The 19,440-nt window shown below is 35.7% G+C and overlaps 1 protein-coding gene and 1 non-coding gene across 2 annotated transcripts in view; both read left to right on the forward strand.

Annotated features, from left to right (window-relative positions):
* The first annotated feature begins 1,207 nt into the window (after positions 1 to 1,207).
* On the forward strand, positions 1,208 to 1,340 carry LOC125997784 (small nucleolar RNA SNORA51). Its single transcript, XR_007491803.1, has one exon. It is a non-coding gene; the product is annotated as a small nucleolar RNA SNORA51 (small nucleolar RNA).
* Positions 1,341 to 9,060: 7,720 nt separating this feature from the next.
* Positions 9,061 to 19,440, forward strand: part of SPAG17 (sperm associated antigen 17) — a 236,393-nt gene continuing 226,013 nt past the window's right edge. The window contains exon 1 of the mRNA XM_049766018.1: positions 9,061 to 9,147. Coding sequence (XP_049621975.1) covers positions 9,061 to 9,147 — 87 coding nt within the window. The remainder of the gene's footprint in view (positions 9,148 to 19,440) is intronic.

Consider the following 19,440-nt stretch of genomic DNA (forward strand, 5'->3'; position numbering starts at 1 on the left):
TCTTCCAGACATAGCTTCATAGATACTCACCAAAATAATGTCATTTGGGCATCCATTGGCCCAGTTAGATGATCTATAAATAACTACTACAATTACTTAAATCCAAGAACAGTAAGAAAAGTTACCTGCTTAAGAGCTGCATTTTGATGATTACTTACTATGTTCTGAAGACTTTCAATCAGTAGCTCACCTCTTACCTCTTTCCCCCTATATTCCTAAATCTTTTTTCAATCTTTCTTACCTGACCAAAATTTCTAGTAACTCAAGCCTATCAGAAACTCCCTTCTGGAAATACTGTCATCCTTTGGCTTTGCAGCAAACCTCATTTATATTTTCTCTTTTCTATCTGATACACATCTACTCACAGATCTTTCTGCTTACTTATAGACATTGGCTACCGAATCCCTAAAGATTCACTCTTTTCCCTGCCTCTCTGCCTATTGTATGGTCTCTCCAGGTTAACTCATCCATTCAGGCATCATTGCTACACAGCTAGAGATGATCCATTCCTGTCTACTTCTGCTAGGAGTACCTTATATCATGTCTAATTCCTGGTTTTACATGATTAGCTCTCTCAAAAATACACTGGTTGAATATATTTAAATCTAACATCATAATTTCCTCACTTTTCCAATTCCAGACCATTCTTTTATTTTATCATTATAAATAACACAGATTGATTAGTAGCATACAATCTCATCACATAAATTCCATTTCTTTTCAGAAATGATAAGCCTATAAGATTCTCAATATGAAAGGCAAAAATAAAAATTAACCCACATGCCCAAGAACAGATGATTGGCTAAAGAATCTGTGATATATCTACACAATCATTAGCATTATTATTGGAAAAAGGAAGTCAAGAAATTTGCTTATACTTGGCTGGATATGGAGAGTATTATGCAGAGTAAAATGAGTCAGAGGGATAATAATAGACACAGGATAATAACAATCATTTTGTGGGATGTCAGAAAAAAAGATACTATGGTAATAATATCCAGAAACAATAGAGATGAGAACCAGGAGAAGCAATACAGTTAGGGCACAGAAGGGAATCACAAGAATAGTTGGAATTGATCATTCTAGACAAAAGTGGGGTGCTAAGAGGGGCTAAAGTAATAGTCATGATACATACCCCTTCGATAACAACAGTGCAAGCCAAAAACAGGTGAAGAATTTATATATATATATATATATGAAAAGATAAGGCCTCCCAATTCTTACCACAGGCTGTGTTCTTTACACTGACTGTATAGAAAGAAGAGGTACAGTAAATACACCCCATATACACCTCAATCCAAGCCCTTTGTCTGGTCTGTATTGTGAATTGGGGGACCAAACAAAACTAAAAAGCGGGGGGGGGGAGAGAGAGAGAAGTAAAATGTCTGCCAAGAGGCAAGCAAGGGAAGGGTGAGAAGGTGGGAGGAAAAGGGGGCCATTGGTGGTGGGATATGTGCACTGGTTAAGGGTGATGAGCATCGTATGACTGAAACTCAATCATGAACAATTTTGTAACCACAGTATTTAAATAAAGTAATTATTAAAAAAAAAAAAAGAATTTGCAGGGGACAAAGCAGTAACGCAGTGATAGGGCTCTTGCCTTACACGCGACTGACACAGGACGGACCTTGGTTTGATCCCGGAGTCCCATGTGGTTCCCAAGTCGGGAGTGATTTCTGAGTACATAGCCAGAATAACTTCTGAGCATCACAGGGTGTAGCCCAAACCATTCTCCCTGCAAAAAAGAGCTTGCGAAATAAAAAGTATAGACAGAATATATTAAAAACTATTGAATAAATAAATGAGTTTGCAAACATGAAAGAAAAGGTAGAAATTTAATTTTACTTATTCCCCTTCTCAGTTTCGGAAGCAATAAGCAGCCTGATTTGGATTTGCTTGACACCAAAAAGTAACACAGAAGTTGGAAGTTTGCAAAAGAAATCTTAGTGCAAACACAGATTATCATGCATGATAGAAAAAAGAAACTATTCGTTGTTGAGTTTCAACTTTACAGGATCATCCTCAAACTTCCCTGGAAGTCATTCAGACATCTTTTGACCCTGCAGTTTTAAGAGAAGATCAGGCTAGGAAAATGGAAGAGAGCATTTCATGGAGGAAGATTAAAAAATAGAGCTAATAGCTTTGCCCCAGCCATCATATATAGTGTTTCCCATTCCTAGGATCCCCATTATAATTATATTTTCTCTCCCAAATCTTGCTCTGTGGTCTGTATAATATATTGGTACCCGCTCTAACTACAACTTTTTAAGGTTGTACATAGATAAAGTGAAAGTTATTATCTAAATTAGCACAAATTTTGATGGAACATTCTGATAAAACATTAAGAAATCAGACAGTTAGCTAAGCATTTAGAGAAGGAACTTTCATGAGTTATGAATTTTACAATAGTCCCCAAGAGATTTGCAGCCAATCCCTTCACTGAAGACATTTAAAATTAGATTCACAGCAAAACTCGAGTGAGAGACTACTAGAGTGAAAACTCCCACACTAACAAATATAAAACAGATGAATTTTTAGCTTTTTTCTATTTTCAGCATATACACCCGCTATTTCTCTGATTCATTAAAACAAAATATATCTAGTAAATTAGACTCTTGGCCATAAATAACATAAAAATTAAACTGACATCACTTAATTGTGGGTCCAGAGACCTGCAGCTGTATGATGACACTCAAGGCCAACACTGTAAACTTTGAATATGGCTTTTATCACTGACAGAAACAGTTCTTAAGACGGCTCTTGTTTAGAAAGACATCTCCTCCCAGACTCCCCACAATTCACTTGGGATTATGAATGCTAAGCATGACAGCTGATTTTAAATGCCACCATGATGCATAGGGAGAGATGTGATATCCGAAATAACTGGATTCTAAACAATAAGGGTCTTTAAAGATTAAAGTCAGCACTTTAAATTGCACTTACTACAGAAGAGGAAGCTGATGCTGACCATAGAACGCAGGTGCAATATTCTCCATATGTTTGAATATATTGTAGCTGCAAGAGATCAAACCCTCTGCATTACACTGAAGGAAACCTCAAGGATGGTGTAATGCAACATTTTGTTTGGAAGGCTAAGGACAAGATTATGACCCTCAATGACACAGATGTCATGACCCAAGGTGTCCTAGAATATTGGATGCCAACCTCAGACATTGCTAGAGTCTTCTTGGTCAATGAAAGCAGTCAGCTAAGCTGCTGAATGTACTTTGATTACCTAGATTCTTGGTCTAACAGTGAATTGGTACAGGACCAAAGTAGCACAGCAGTAGGGTGCTTGCTTTGCATGTGGCTGACATAGGAGACCTGGTTAAGATTTCCAGAAACCTATATGGTCCCCTGAGCACAGAGCCAGGAATAAACCCTAAGCACCATTGGGCAGCACCTCATATAGTTTTTTGAGCCTATGAGATGTAATTCCTGAGTACAGTCCAGGAATAATTCTTGAGTACAACTGGGCATAGCTCTCAACCCCAAAAATAAATAAATAAAGTTATTCGCAGTGAAAAATTTGCCAACATTGATTAATGGCTAGACCCATTGAAGTGTGAGAAATAATTTCTTCAAACTTTACACATAAATAAGAATTTATCTAAACTCTTAAGATAAAAGTAAAAATTTGGGGGAGAATGATGTAATAATAGCATTTTTATAAAAGTCATGGTCCACTTAAAAAGGCAATCCTTAGTGAACTAAATGGATAGTAAAAGCAAGATTTTGTGAAAAAAATTTAAACAAACTGGAATAATTCTGTCAATGTGAAAGAAAATTCTCCAAATATTATAGTTTTGTTTTAGTCACTAACATGTGGGAAAATTCAGGTAGAAAAGTATTTGCTTAGATTTAATAGAGGAAACAATTTATTATATTCCCCTTTAAAAATCCATAAATGTCTGACAGATGGTAATTTTTCCTTATTCTTGCCAGTGTCCCATTAAAACTAAATAACTTTCTCTTAAAACTATGAGTATTGTCATTCACACCTTTTCTTTGAAATTAAACAGACCAGTTCTCTGCTCATATTCCCTTTAAACTGAATTATTATATACTATCGCCCATTTTTGTATCATAAATTAACTAAAGTGCCACATTCTTTAGAATAATGAAAATTGCCAACTTGACAACAAGAATTCTATGATAAAATATTTACTTTAAACTCTCTCTAGCTTTCGATAGATAGGGTTTTACAGAGTAAACTACAGAAAAACCAATTCTTTAACTTTAAAGTTTTCAGTTTGACTATTAAATATTCAACTGTTTTTAGATTACTTCCTAAATTGTTATAGTTGGTGTATATTGATAGCTAGGCAGTGAATACCTAGACTTCTAAATATTGAGTGTATTTCCATAAATCTACATAATATAATTTTACTCATTTATTTACTTCAATATGAAAGCAATTTTTGAAGAAATGTGGTAATTTGAGGGATGATTCGATTGTACAGGATTTAGGATACATGCCACAGGAAAGGGTTTAGGCTATTCCACATGGCCTCCTGAACATGCTAGTGTGGCCTTCATGAATGAAACAACAGGCAATTGATTGAATAGCATCAGTAGGAACTCTGAGCATCCCATGTGAGACCCCTTATAAAATGTGATTACTTAATAAATAAGAAAAAAGTATACTGAAGACATAAGTGAGGTAATTGGGGTGTTATTTGTGAATATTACCAGTTAGTGTCCATGGTTAAGGTCTTTATCTCTCTAGCAGTAGCCAACATTGAGTCTTCTGTTTGAAAGTAAAAAAGTATTTTATTTCTCAGGCCATTAATGGGGAAGCTGGCTGCAGTCAGATGTATGGATAGTTGAATCTAACATGAAAATTATAAAAATGTTAGCATAGAATAGCTGTCCAGTATATTTACTATTCCAACAGGTTAAGGAAATAAATCTGTTTACTTGTCCATTTAATAGGCCTAGACAAATGTCTGTAAAGGGGAAGGCAAGGTTATCTCTGTCATAGCAAATATTCAGAGGCTAAACTTTCAGAGACACTCCAATACCTGAGCAAACAGGAAAATCTAGACAATGTTTTGGGACTGTATTTCAGGGTCAGGCTTAAAAATGGAGATAAAACCTTCTGACTGACATCTCATCTCATTGGCTAGAACCCAGTCACATGCTCCCATCTAAAGATACGGTCAACTTAACTACAGAGGAGAAAAGAAAATGAAATCTTTCGTGAATAACTAGCCAGTTTCATTACAATAAATATCCCAGTAACAATATCCCAACATTGGATATAAGACCTTCCCTTGCATGCAGTAAACTTTTTCGGATCTTTAGTATGTCCTTCTAGTCCACCAAGTACTTCCGGTATTTGTCCTGAGCACAGAACCAGGAATAATACCTGAGCATCTTTGGGAGTGGTCCCAGATCTAATATATATATTAGATGAATAAATTAAAAATAATATCTTACTTTATTGCTGAAAAATTACTGAGGAAAAATTATCACTTGTAAGATGGATTTCATAAGTCCTTACATTTGACAAGTCCTTACAACTTTAAAACTTAACTTTTTTTTCCTCTTGTCTGCAATCGATTAGTTTTTGGCTAGTGATTGGACTGAACTGCTATTTGTGCTCAATTATGAAGTAAACATTCACATTCATAAAAAAGAAAATTAGTAAATAAGATTAAAAAAATACTCACCACACCAGCCCCCTCTTTTATTAGTTCATAATTATAGCTCCCACACAGGGGATCCCACCCACTTTCTTTTCTTTTTTAATTAGAACCATAGATCATGAATCATCTTTTTTCTGCCTCCTATTTCTATGTCTTTCTAAAAACTGAAAAATAAAGTAGATGGTACCAGGGGCAACGCAGTTTCATGAGCATTGAGTGGAAATAAAACAATGGTATGGCCTAAATACCCAATCCAAAGTTAACAACAATAGAATCAAGAGACCCAAACCACAACAAGCTCTCCACAAAAGGAACCTGATATACTAGCATTCCAGAAGCTAAGGGTGGAGGTATGAGATGCATGCTGGGAGCAGTGGCACAGGGAGGTCAACACTGGTGGTGAAAATTGCCCTAATTCACTCTCACGATGGACCTTAAATATAACTGTGAAAGACTTGGAATTCACATTGGTCTCAATAAAATTTAAAAAGAGAAAATTAGTAAATTATATAGATATTTATATACGTATTTATAACATAAAAATCTAATGTAAACACTAAAGTATATATAAATAAGTGTATATAAACTAAAATATATATAAAGTAAAGTTTAAAATTGAGATATAAATATATAAATTATAATATTTCTTTTTTTTTTTTTGGTTTTTGGGCCACACCTGGCGGTGCTCAGGGGTCACTCCTGACTGTCTGCTTAGAAATAGTTCCTGGCAGGCATGGGGGACCATATGGGACACCGGGATTCGAACCAACCACCTTTGGTCCTGAATTGGCTGCTTGCAAGGCAAACGCCGCTGTGCTATCTCTCCGGGCCCAAATTATAATATTTCTAATACACAATAAAGTTTCTTTAAGGCTCATAAGTAGGAAGTCAATTTGTGTATGTGTATAATAAGACAGTTTTAGTTGAATTCAGAAGACATGAGGGTAGAGAAAGAGAGAAAAACTATTCAAGGGAGAATATAGGCTTTAAAGGACAAATCTAAACATTGATTTTATTATTTTTTTATTATTATTATTTTGGGTTTTCACTACATCAGCAGCACTCAGGGGTTACTTGTGACTCTGTGCTCAGAAATCACTCATGGCAGACTCAGGAGCCATATAGGACTCAGGGATCTGAAACACTGTTCGTCCTAAATAGCTGTGTGCAAGGCAAACACCCTACCTGTTGTGCATTTATTTTTTTATAGCATAAAAATGTAGGGTTTTTTGTTCCTATTTACATTTTAGTGTAGAAAATTTGAAGACAATTTTATAATAGAACAAAGGTCACCTAGGCAATTACTACTCTTGAAACCTTGGTGAAAATCTGTCTAGTTTTTTTATTTGATTTTTGGGCCTCACTGGGAGGTGCTCAGGAGTTTATTCCTGGCTCTACTGGACTCAGGGGTCGCTCCTGGTGGACTTGGAACTATTTGAAATAATAGATTCCAGCTCTGCTACATGCAAGGCAAATGTCCGACACTCTGTTCTATCTCTAGCCTAGGAAAAAAACCCTTTTTTGTATGACACTAAGCACCACCATGTGGAAAACATGTCTCCTCCCAAGAAAAGAAGAGTGTGAGATGTGCCTTATACTATTATAAAGGTCTGAATCTATTCCCCTTCCCAGCCCAGAATTCTTACAAGAAAGAGTTTTAAAAACATAAATTTCAATTTCATGTGGAAAATCTGCTTCCTTTTAAGGAAACCAGAGAGACTTGCTTGTTCAACAGTCTTTTAAATATTAAAGATTTTAAATGCACATTCTGTTTAGTATCTATCTGTGGTTTTATTATTTCAATTTTATATTTCGCCACCCGTGCAACAAACCCACTCTGCCTGAAGTGGCTTCCTTGAAATCCCACTGATGGCTGTGGAACAGAAGCAGCCTGCAGCATCTATCTGAAAGAATTAAGGTGGAAAAACTCTCCTTGGCCTCTACCTTATGAACAGCAGTTGAAATGCATCATCTTGAAATCTAGACTCCAGATGAAAGAAGAGGAGTCACTGGATATCACTATGGTCTTTGCAATTTCTTACTCTGATCAATCTTAAATACCCAACTCAAAGCTAGTGACAATAGAATCAAGAGACCCAAACCACAACTCTACACAAAAGGGACCTGTCACACTTCCCCTTGTGGAAGGTCACCTGGTGGGGTTACTTTCAGGTGGTCAACTTCCTCACCTTGATTACCTTTTTACCACTGTGAAAAAAAACGGAAGCATCTCTTCTCCAGGAAAAGGGCAAACTTTCCTGGAAGGAATAGCTCAGTTTTGATGATTTAAGGACTAAAGCAAAATACCCTTGGTTGAGTTTGGTCTCTGGGTGCTTACAAATCCGTTTGATTGCAACAACAATAAAAGAAAAATATAGAAAAAATGAGTAGAGCTCCCCAAAGTTTTCTTCTTTCATGTTGGTGAGTTTATTCTGGTAGTCAGTAGTGTAGAGCTTAACTACTAGATCATATAATTGTAGGAGAATTTTTATATACTGCAGGATTTGAATTAGTTATTAAAATACTTGAACCACACAAGTATCCAAAAGAAAAGAGCTCGTACAGTTACTACTACCCCAACTACTAGTACCACTCCTTGATACCTGCCCAACTAGGCTATTTTATTTTTCTGTTTTACTTTACATTATTTTTTAAAAATAATATCTTTATTTAAGCATATGATTACAAACATGATTGTAGTTGGGTTTCAGTCATAAAAAAAGTAAAACCTTCACCAGTGCAATATCCCCATCACCAATGTTCCCCATAGTGGTGAGAGCAAGAGTGAAAGAAAGAAAACATTTATGTACAAGTGGGAGACAGCTTTTAAAAACTGAGAATGAAAAATAATAATAAAAAAATTAAAAAGACATGAATGCCATCTACAGTTCTACAGAGGGTCCCTTGCAGGAGTAATTGGATCAGTTTAGTAAGGCCCTGGGATACAGAAAGAAGACTCAAGCAGATGAGGTGCAGAGAAAAATTTCCTTCCACGAGGGTGATTGAGTTCTCCTTTTGGGGTACCCCGATGAATTCCAGGAATTTTGAGTTCCTGGCCCATGCCAAGGGCCAGAAAAGTCTCCAAGAAGCAGCAGAGGGATGAAGTATGTGAAAGCAATTGGATTTTTCAGCCAGCCTCGTCTTGTTCTCTGTTTGCAGGAAAATCCAGATCTCTGGGCAGTAAATAGCATCTCCAGGGGCTGCAAATTTTGGTCCAGGGAAGTCCTGCGCCTGCAAATGCAATTGCTATGGAGACACAAGCGGTTGACCCAGGGATTGCAAACAGGTTGCAAGGAGGAAAGGAATGCAACCAGACACTGGGCGGGGCCACGGTTACTATGGCAGCGGGGAGGACGCCTAGCTGGGGCCTAGTGCCTGTTTCAACGCCCCAGGTTTTCTGTCTTTACCAATGGCACCCAAGAAAGAGAAAGGTGGGTCTGGAAATATTGGCCCGAAGCTATGGGAACCATCACTCATTGCAGCACAGTTCAATCAGGTGAGTTCAGAGAACCCCTAAATCCTCCCAGGCCAGTTGCAAGCCCAATCTCCCTACCAGGATACTTTCCAGTCCTGCAGCCCAAAGTGTTTGTTGCCACTGAATCTTTTTGCTCTCAAAAAGACCTGTAAGGACTATGGGGCCTTTTTTTGGACTGGGTGGGATTTTAAGAGCCAGGAAAGGCCCTTGGATGGACTTCCTTTCAACATCTAGGTCCTCAAACTTGTCCACATGGACCTAGTTGTCTTTTTAGAAATATTTACCTTGTCCTGGCCTATAGTTATCTTCCTCCAAGTTAATCAAATTTCTATATTTAATTCCTATCTAACAAAATATCATTCCTATATGATAAAATTCCTATATTTTATTCCTGCAGTGCCTTGCAGGTCAGAACTCTGGTTGAATCTTCTGTAGTTTGCATGGCCCATAGTAAAATGTAAGTAATTGAGCAGGCAAGCACTGTCAGGGCAATGTAGTTTTACATCTAGAGGAGAAAGCCTGTCTTTCTTATGCAAGGCCACTGCTACTCCTTTGTCAAAGTTTAATTCTTTGTCAACTTTGAAGTTTTCTGGACTTTTCCCAGCTGACTTCAGGCTGCTAAGCATATTCGAAGAATGCCCACAAAGGCACAAAGCACAACACAACATGCCTTCCTCATGACTTCAAATTGCACTGAGTTTCAGAACTGGCTTGCTGCCTTCCAGTTCAGGTCCATCCATCTCTGGTCACTTGGGGATGTCATAGCTCTTGTCATCTCTGGCTGGAATTCCACTCAAGCCCTAAGTTTCTAAATGCAGGTAAATATTGGGAAGGAAGGAGGATGATTAAGGGATTTCCAGCCTGTTTTTCCAAAATACCTTAAAAACTGGGAAATATTTTGTGTGTGTATACGTATCCAGTATCCTAGAAACTTATAGAAAAAATCTGCAGTCTTTTGGTGCACTTTTGAGAACTATTTATTACATTCTTTTCCACTGTAATCAACTTCTATAAATTGGCCTGATAATAAAATTGATTTTATTTAAAAAAATAATGTATACTAATAAAAACAAAATTCTTGAACCTATTTAAGAAGTTGGTGATACTGACATGATATGGCATGGCATAGAGGGTTTTTGGTGATTTTGTTTGTTTGTTTGTTTTTGGTTTTGAGCCACACCTGGTGATGCTCAGGGATTACTCCTGACTATGCACTCAAAAATCGCTCCTAGCTTGAGGGACCATATGGGACATGAGGGATCGAACTGTGGTCCGTCCTAGAACAGTTGCATGCAAGGCAAACTCCTTACCACTGCATCATCGCTCTGGCCCTGCTTTTGGTGATTATTATATAGGAATGAAAGGTGTCCACTCAGAATTTTCCAGTATATTCTCAATTTTTAAAGGTATTTTTCAAAATACTCTGCAAAAGCACCCTCTTTGGCTTTTATAAGTTCAAACTAGCCAGGATATTTTTTTTCTCCGCCATTTTCTTTGAGATTGTATAGGCCAAGCTAGAGCTTGGAATGCCTTCCTTCTGTTTGAATTATAAACTGCTGAACAACGGAGTTTGATAGAGGTGCTGAAATTGCATTAACTTCAGTGTTGCATATATGAAGCTATAATTTCCTTGTTAAATGGAAAACCTAGAGGCACTGTTTTTACTCATGACTGGAAAACCTGAAATAATATGCAGCTTTCTTGGTCCTGCCCAAATGGTATAAGTTCAATAAATCTTCTATTTAGTCAAACTCAAACTCAAAATATAGCTACAGAGAGTGAACTTAATTGTGTTAAAATACAGATTTTTATTGTAGAAGGAGAGTTGCACTCCATCCCTTCTCATTTTTACTCTCAGCTTGATTTCATACCTGATGAAACAATAAAATTCCTACATTAACTCAGAAATACAATGCCCAGAGGCATAGCCTAATCACCAATGTGACTTAAATTTGGGGGGCATATTTAAATATGATGACAAATGTGTGAATTCTTTATCTTCCTGGTCATTTTTTACATCATGGATAATTTAAAAAAAAACGTATTGCCTTTTTTTATCAGCATGTTTTTTTTTTCATGTACTTGTTATGTGCAAAATTGTGTTGTGGAATGTTTAATGTTTTATGATACTACCTTTTGTGTTGTGTTTATGTGCTAAGGATTGGAGATAAGGAAATTCCATCTCCCAGATTTCTTAAATAACCTAGTTTCTGGAATTAACTATGTTAGGGTGTTTGCCTTGAATGCTGCTGACCCTGGTGTCCCATATGGTTTTCCAAGCCAGGAGCTATTTCTGAATGCATAGCCAAGAGTAACCCTTCAGCATCACCAGGTGTGGCCCAAAAAACAAAAACCAAAAAAAAAAAAAAAAAAAAAAAAAAAGAATGGTTACAGTGAAAAGAGGACAATTGTTTTTAGGTCACTAGACCAGTGTATGCTATGGCATCAATTGACTTGTGGGATTATTCTGACCTCATCCCACTCAGTATAGCCTTGTTGCTTGTTGGTTAGAGACCTTTTTGGAGCATATTGGATTGGTATGTAGATCCCACCTCTGGTGTGGTCTCTTCCTTTGGAATAAATACTCGGATATTCAGGGAAATGATCTCTTGCATTTCTGGACTTCCACAGAGTTTGCTGCTTCTTAGAGGCTGAAGGCTTACGTGTTGGAATTCTTGGATCTCTTTCTGTGTGTGTGTGTGTGTGTGTGTGTGTGTGTGATTTCCTAGATCGACATTTGTTTCTAGACCCACATCTTTCCAGTGTTTTGGCTTTAGAACCTGAGCAATAATTCTATAGTATGCCATAAATAAATCTGGGCTATTTGGGGAAATGATAAATGGGAAGTTAGACCACTTCTGAGGGTACATTGCTCCTAAATTTGTTCACCTAATAGCTATTAAATAACTTTTCTGTCCATGCAGCAAAAATCTTAGGTGATTAAATTTGCTGCTACACAGATGATAGATCTGTGGAGAGTATTTATGGAGAATATCATGCTGAGTGAAATTTGGAGGACAGGAATAGATCTGCCTTATGAGACAGAGTAAGGGAACATCAAATTTCCAAAGGTAGCAGAAACAATTGATATTTTGAAGGAAGCATAACACACGGTAGGGGCAGTGGCAAGGATAGAATGGGTATGGAAAACACTAGTGCAATGGTAAAGGGAAGCAGACACTGTGGTGGAGAGTATGGTGTTGGAATGTTTTATACATGAAATTATGCCATTATCAATATTCTAGGTCATGCTACCCAAAATAAAATAGTAAAAACCATGTAAGTTATTAATATATATAAAATATTATCTCAAGTTACATTATAAGCATATCTTAATGGGAGTTTGTATGTGACAGAAATTATTTTTATAGCTCTAGCATCATGTAGAAGCTTTGTTGTTATCTTTTTTAATTTTTAGTTTTTTAATTTTTTAAGATTTCTTTCATTTTAAATTGATATCCCTATTGTAAGTAATTTTTAAAAAATTATTAGTCCAGGATCTAAAGCTATTTCAAAAATTCTTTTATTTTTCATCTTTTAAATAATACCTTTATTTAAGCACTATGATTACAAACATGTTTGTAGTTGGGTATCAGTTATAAAAAAAGAACACCTCCCTTTCACCAGTGCAACTGTTTGCAATTTCTCAAAAAACTGGAAATTGAGCTCCCATATGATCCAACTATTCCACTCCTAGGTATACACCCAAGGGACACAAAACACAATACAAAAAATATGGCTTCTGCTCACCTATATTTATTGCAGCTTTATTTATAATAGCCAGAATCTAGAAACAACCTAAATGCTTGACAACAGAAGAATGGCTAAAGAAACTGTGGTACATATACACAATGGACTACTATGCAGCCATCAAGAAAAATGGTTATGACCTTTTCCTATACATGAATGGACATGGAAACTATTATGCTGGGTAAAATAAGTCAGAGAGAGAGATAAATGCAGAATAGTCTCACTCATCTGTGGGATTTAAGAAAATTAAAAGATAGTATTGTCATAATACCAAGAGACAATAGAGATGAATGCTAGAAGGACCATCCCACGATATGAAGCTTACCATAAAGAGTGTTGAGTGCAGTTAGAGAAATAACTATACTGACAACTATAGTGATAATGGTAACAAGAGAGAGAAATATAATGTCTGTCTCAAAGACAGGCAGGAGGTGGTGGAGGAGGGAGATGGGAGAGCATTGGTGGTGCTTCTGAATTTTTATGGCCACAGTGAGAGGTTAACTACATGACTTAAAAGATCAGTGACAAAATGTAGTTAGTGACAAATTGTTCTAAAATACTATAAATGTTTTTATTGTGCTAAATATAACATAGTCACTATTTTAACCATTTAAAAGTATACGGTTAATGACAGTATGTACATTTATTTTGTCATATAATCATTACTTTCAATTAAATTTCCACCCATTCCTTTTGTCAGCCCTTGAAAAAATTTACTTTTTGTTTTCATGTTTAATTACCCCCAGGTACTTCATGAATATCATAGCACATAGAATTTTCTCTATGACTGATGTTTCACTTAACACAATACCTTTCATACTTATTCATTTGTAGTAAATATTAGGATATTCTTTTTTTTTTTTTTTTTTTTTTTTTTTTGGTTTTTGGGCCACACCCTGTGACGCTCAGGGGTTACTCCTGGCTGTGCGCTCAGAAGTTGCTCCTGGCTTCTTGGGGGACCATATGGGATGCCGGGGGATCGAACCGCGGTCCGTCTTAGGCTAGCGCAGGCAAGGCAGGCACCTTACCTCCAGCGCCACCGCCCGGCCCCTATTAGGGTATTCTTAATCTGAGGCTGCTTCCAAATTCTTGGCTATTGTGAAAAATGCTAGTATTAACATGAATATAAAACTATGCATCCTGCTTTTCTTTTTAAGTTATATGTCCCAACTTTTATATATTTTTAACAAATATGTAAGGATATGTGCTAAATTTTATGGTTCAGTCAGTAGGGACTTCCATACCGGTTTTTCATAGCAATAATATTTTATGTATAGCCTCTAAATCTCTACATCATACCCACACTTGAAATAATGAATCAGGGGCTGGAGCGATAGCACACTGGTAGGGCTTTTGCCTTGCATGCAGCTGACCCAGGACGGATCTGGGTTTGATCCCTGGCGTCCCATATGGTCCCTCAAAGCCCGAAGTGATTTCTGAGCACATAACCAGGAGAGTAAGCCCTGAGCGTCTTTGAGTGTGGCCCTTAAACCAAAATGATATGGAACATACATATATTTAATATCCTAGAGAGAGACACATATCTTGTCTGGTATAAAGTAATATTTCATTATGGTTTTGATTTAGGCATCCCTCATGATTAGTGATACTGACCATTTTTTAAAGTTCCTCTTGGTCAATTGTATGTTTTCTTTCATCCATTCTAAGCTCTGATTTTTTGGATTTTGTTGCTGTTGTGATTTAGGAGTTCTTTATATATTCTTTTTTTATTAACAATTTTCATTTTGACCAAAGTGGACTGCAAATCATTCACAATAGTATTTTAGGTACATAATGACATTGAATCAGGAGCATTCCCACCACCAATGTTGTCCTCCTTCCACCCCTGTTCCCAGCATGCATCTCATATCACCCCTCCTTTGCCCCTGGGCTGCTAGTATAAATGGTCCCTTCAGTGTCTAGCTTGTTGTAGATTGGGTATCGTTTCTATTGTAGTTGGCTTTGGATTTGGTGTTCAAGTCTGATCAATTTTTATTTCTACTCAATATTCTTAAGACTGTTAGGTCTTATATATGCTTATAAATAATCTGTAACTATTTGATTACATCTGAGTTGCTTTTTCACTAAGTCATTGATGTACAATTTTTAGTTTTGATGAACTTTAAAGTGCATTTAAATTTTCTTTTGTTGACTCTGAATGTGAAGGCATATCCAAGCAATCATTGTCAAACCCAACATAATGAATTCCCTGATATATTTTCTTCTAATAGTTTTATATGCCTTCTATATAGGTATTTTATTCATTTTGAGTTAAGTTTTTGCTTTGAGGTAAGAGTTCAAATTTATTGTTTTATGCAAAATGTTTCCAAATTTCTGATCAATAATTATTATAAGCAATGTTTTACCTAAGTTAAGAAGATTTGTTTCCAAACAATATTATATTAGTCTATCTTTACATACGTTTCCTCTTAGTTTTGACAGAATCTCGTAAAGATCAAAGAATAAGTCTTCTAATTTGGAGACTCTATTAGATTGGTTTTGGCTATCTGGATTCACTTTAGCTACCTCATAAATTTTAAGAAGAATTTTTCTATCCTCAAAAATTATCACAGATAAATTTGATAAGAATCAAAAATGGGAGGATTAACATTTTAACAATATTTTACTATGTGTTATTTTAATTTAGTCCTATCTCTGATCCTTTGGATATTATTTGCAAGGTATATTCTTTTCTATCCTTTCATTTTTGTAATAATATTTTAAAATTTAAACACTATAGTTTAAAAGTTATTCATAATACAGTTATTTCTGTCATGTCAACACCAATCCCACCACCAATACAACAGCATTCCCTCCAACTTTTTCCTCAGTCTCACACCTTCACAAAGCTGCCTGTTGGCAGGTACAAATAATTTGTTTAATATTGCTTGTTGCAACTAAATGGTAATATAATTATCAGAAAAATACTTCATTTGTGTTTTGTTTTGTTTTTATCTCGGGATCATGTTTATTGTTTGGTTTATGTCTTTATTGCTGGAGTGTTTATTGCTGTGGTGCTATAGGGTTTTTTGTTTGATTTTTTTTTGTATTCTTGTTATGTTTTTCTTCCCTCTTCCCTTCCTTCTCTTAAATTAATATTTATAGCCTCTAGAAGGACTCCTCCCAGGTTTTCTTCTGCTTGTTTGATTTTTGCACCCCCTTTTTTCTTGAACCTCTTAAACCACATAAGAACATAAAAACCACATAACTTGAACCTCTTGTTCTGCCTCACAAATAGAGGAAAAAATAATGGAGGGTACCAAGACCAAATAGTCATATGAACATTGAGTAGAAATAAAAAATGATCAGACTTAAACACCAAATCGAAAGCCAACGATACCCAGTCTACAACAAGCTAGACACAGAGAGGACCACTTATACTAGCAGTCTGGGGAGAAGGGGCAAAGGAGGGGAATATGGGATGCATGCTTGAAACAGGGGTGGAGGGAGGACAACATTGCTTGTGGGAATGTCCCTGATCCAATGTCACTATGTAGCCCAAATATTACTGTGAAAAATTTGTAATCCACTTTGGTCAAAACAAAATTTTTTTTCTGAGTGGATTGGGGGACACTTTCTTTTTTTAATTTTTTTATTTAAACAACTTTATTACATACATAATTGGGTTTGGGTTTCAGTCATGTAAAGAACACCACCCATCACCAGTGCAACATTCCCATCACCAATGTCCCAAATCTCCCTCCTCCCCACCCAACCCCCGCCTGTACTTTAGACAGGCTTTCTATTTCTCTCGTTATTTGGAAATATTCTCATTATTAGGATAGTTCGAAACGTAGTTATTTCTCTAACTAAACTCATCCCTGTTTGTGGTGAGCTTCATGAGATGAGCTGTAACTTCTAGCTCTTTTCTCTTTTGTGTCTGAAAGTTATTATTGCAATAATGTCTTTCATTTTTCTTAAAACCCATAGATGTATTTTAAAAAAAAGGAGATTTGTGAAAACTGTCATATCTTACAATGGGGTCGTTAAGTTATTGTCTGCAGGTTTACTTCGCTGTTTGTTGTTCTTTGAGCATTCTGTTGTTGGTTTTGTTTGTTTAACTTACATGATTTCTTTGATAATTTCATATCTTATTTGGTGCATTCCTACTATGTGGTCAGTATTGAAAAATATAGAGGTGACATATAGTTGCATGCTCCAGGACTTTGAGAATCTGTGGAGGTGGGCTAATACCCTGACATGGCTAAAGCTGTGGATCAGGACCATGGCTGCCAGGACTTCTAGAAATACAGAAACATGATGTGCGTGGTATAAAGCTGCCTGTCTTGACTCCAAATAGACACCAGAGATTTCCCCAAAACTGGCATACCTGGAACTTTTGGTTGTTCAGTGTCTGAGAGATTAGTGGAAAAGAGCAGTGGTGGATGTTGGGCAGCTGCTCAGGCTTCAGCAGATTGGGGGTGTTATCCTGGCCCCCTCTCAAGACTTCCCATGGTGATCAACTGTAATACCAATAGCCACAAGTGTTTGCGGCTTGACTTGCCTCTCTTTTGAGAGTGAAATGACCCATTCTTTCATTTTTAACCTGTGTATGTTCTTAGATCTAAAGTGAATGTTTTGTAGACTGTATGTAGTTAGACCCATGTTTTTCTATTCTTTCTGCCAGTCTTTGTCTTTTGATCAAAGAATTTTACCCAGTTGCATATTTATTGATATAAAACAAATGTTAAAAATAAATTGTTCCCTGTCTTACAGCTTTTTGTTCTTCATTCTCTCTATTTGTTCTTTGTAGTCATGCATTTTTATTCCTTTCTTATTTTGGTTTGTGTACACCTTATGTTTTCTTTGTGGTTACCATTTATATATGTTTATATAGCAAAAATATAAAAATATTTCTTATTAACTTCACCTTAATTTCAATCTCATATAAAAACTTTTAATTTCTTTTATTTTCTCATTAATGTCACAAATTACATCTCTATATGTTGTACACCTGTTAAAATAGAATTGTGATTTTTGTGTGCATTTTCTAAATCCCTTGGGAATCTTTAAAAGAAAGTTTCAAGTAAAATTTCAATGTTTTAAATATTTTGAAGAAATGTAAAATTGTACCCATAAAGCAATTGTAATTTTTAGGCATTGATAAAACATTATAAAATTGTACTACTGTAGAGCAATGGATAAGGCATTTGCCTTGCATGTAGCTGGCCCAATTTTAATTCCAGGCAATGAACATGGTTGCTTCAACCGTACTAAAAGTGATCCAAAACAGAGTCAGGAATAAACCTTGAACACTGTCAGATATGGCCCAAGAACCCAAAAAAGTTTTTTCACGTATTTATCTTTGCAAAGAATTTTTTTTTGTGTGTGTGTAGCTGAAAACTCTCTCAATTTTATCTCAAAGAAATTTTTCTAGCCTATTGATTAAGGTAATCCTAGTGGAAATAAACATCAGCTTCTGTTTTCCGAAGAGTATTATAGTTTCTCCCTCATTTTTTTTAAATATAATTTTACTGGATTGGAACTCGCAGTTCTGTTTTTCGTTAGATGTGTCATCTGCCTTCTAACTTGGAATATGTTTGTCAAAAACTTATGGATAATATCAAGGATTCATTTGTACACCACCACTTTCTCTTTTCTTGCTTCTTTTAAGATTCTTTGTTTTTTTTACCATTTGATTGTGTCTTTTGATATTTGATATGAGTCCCTTTGTGTTTGTTGAGCTTCTTGAATTTGTGTATCCATGTATTCCTCCAAATTTGGAATCTTGTATACACGATTTCTTAAAAAACAAACAAACAAACTTTGGGGTCTTATCTGGTGATGATCAGGACCTAATCTCTGGTTCAACTATTAGGGGTAGCCTTAGAAACCATTTGCTTTTTACTATATCTTTGGCCACTTGATTCCTTTTACAATTTTTCAGATACTGTGCTTTTAATTATTTTTTTCTATGCCCTTTTTTAAATGGTCATTTTATGGAATTATATACCAGATACAATACATAATATCTGAATATTTTGTGTCCCTTATGTCTATGAGACACATTTTTCATTGGTTTGTTTTCTTTCTCTATAATTGAAAAACGGGAATTCAAGGTTCCTAATTTTTTTAAAACCTATCTATTGCTTTCTTTTAGTTTCTCTAGTGAAATTGTCAATTTAGTGATCGCCTTTTAGCTTTAGAGAATATTTTTAATATTCTCTATCTTTACTTCATTCATTTATCATTTTCTTTTTATACTTTAGCTTTTAATTCATGTTCTTCAGCTCTTTAAACATATTTTAACTTATTAAAATGTTTTTTTTTTTTTTTACAAAATCTAAGTCAAGCATCTCTTCAAGGATGGTTTCTGGAAACTTTCTGAATAAACTATTTTCTTCTATAACCTTGTTTTGCTACGTGATATTTTGTTGAAAATTCAACATCTCTTCCAGATTTTGAAAAATGGTGAAGAAAAAGTTGCCTTGGTCAGTAGGTTCTACCTTGAGTCTTGAGAACATTTCTTTTTTTTTTTTTTTTTTTTTTTTTTTTTAGCAGGAAGAAAACAGATTTAACTTAGATTTAATGTATATGGCATCCCACAGAGACTTGGGGTGTCCC

This window comes from Suncus etruscus, chromosome 19 (assembly GCF_024139225.1).
Source record: "Suncus etruscus isolate mSunEtr1 chromosome 19, mSunEtr1.pri.cur, whole genome shotgun sequence".
Lineage (NCBI taxonomy): Eukaryota > Metazoa > Chordata > Mammalia > Eulipotyphla > Soricidae > Suncus > Suncus etruscus.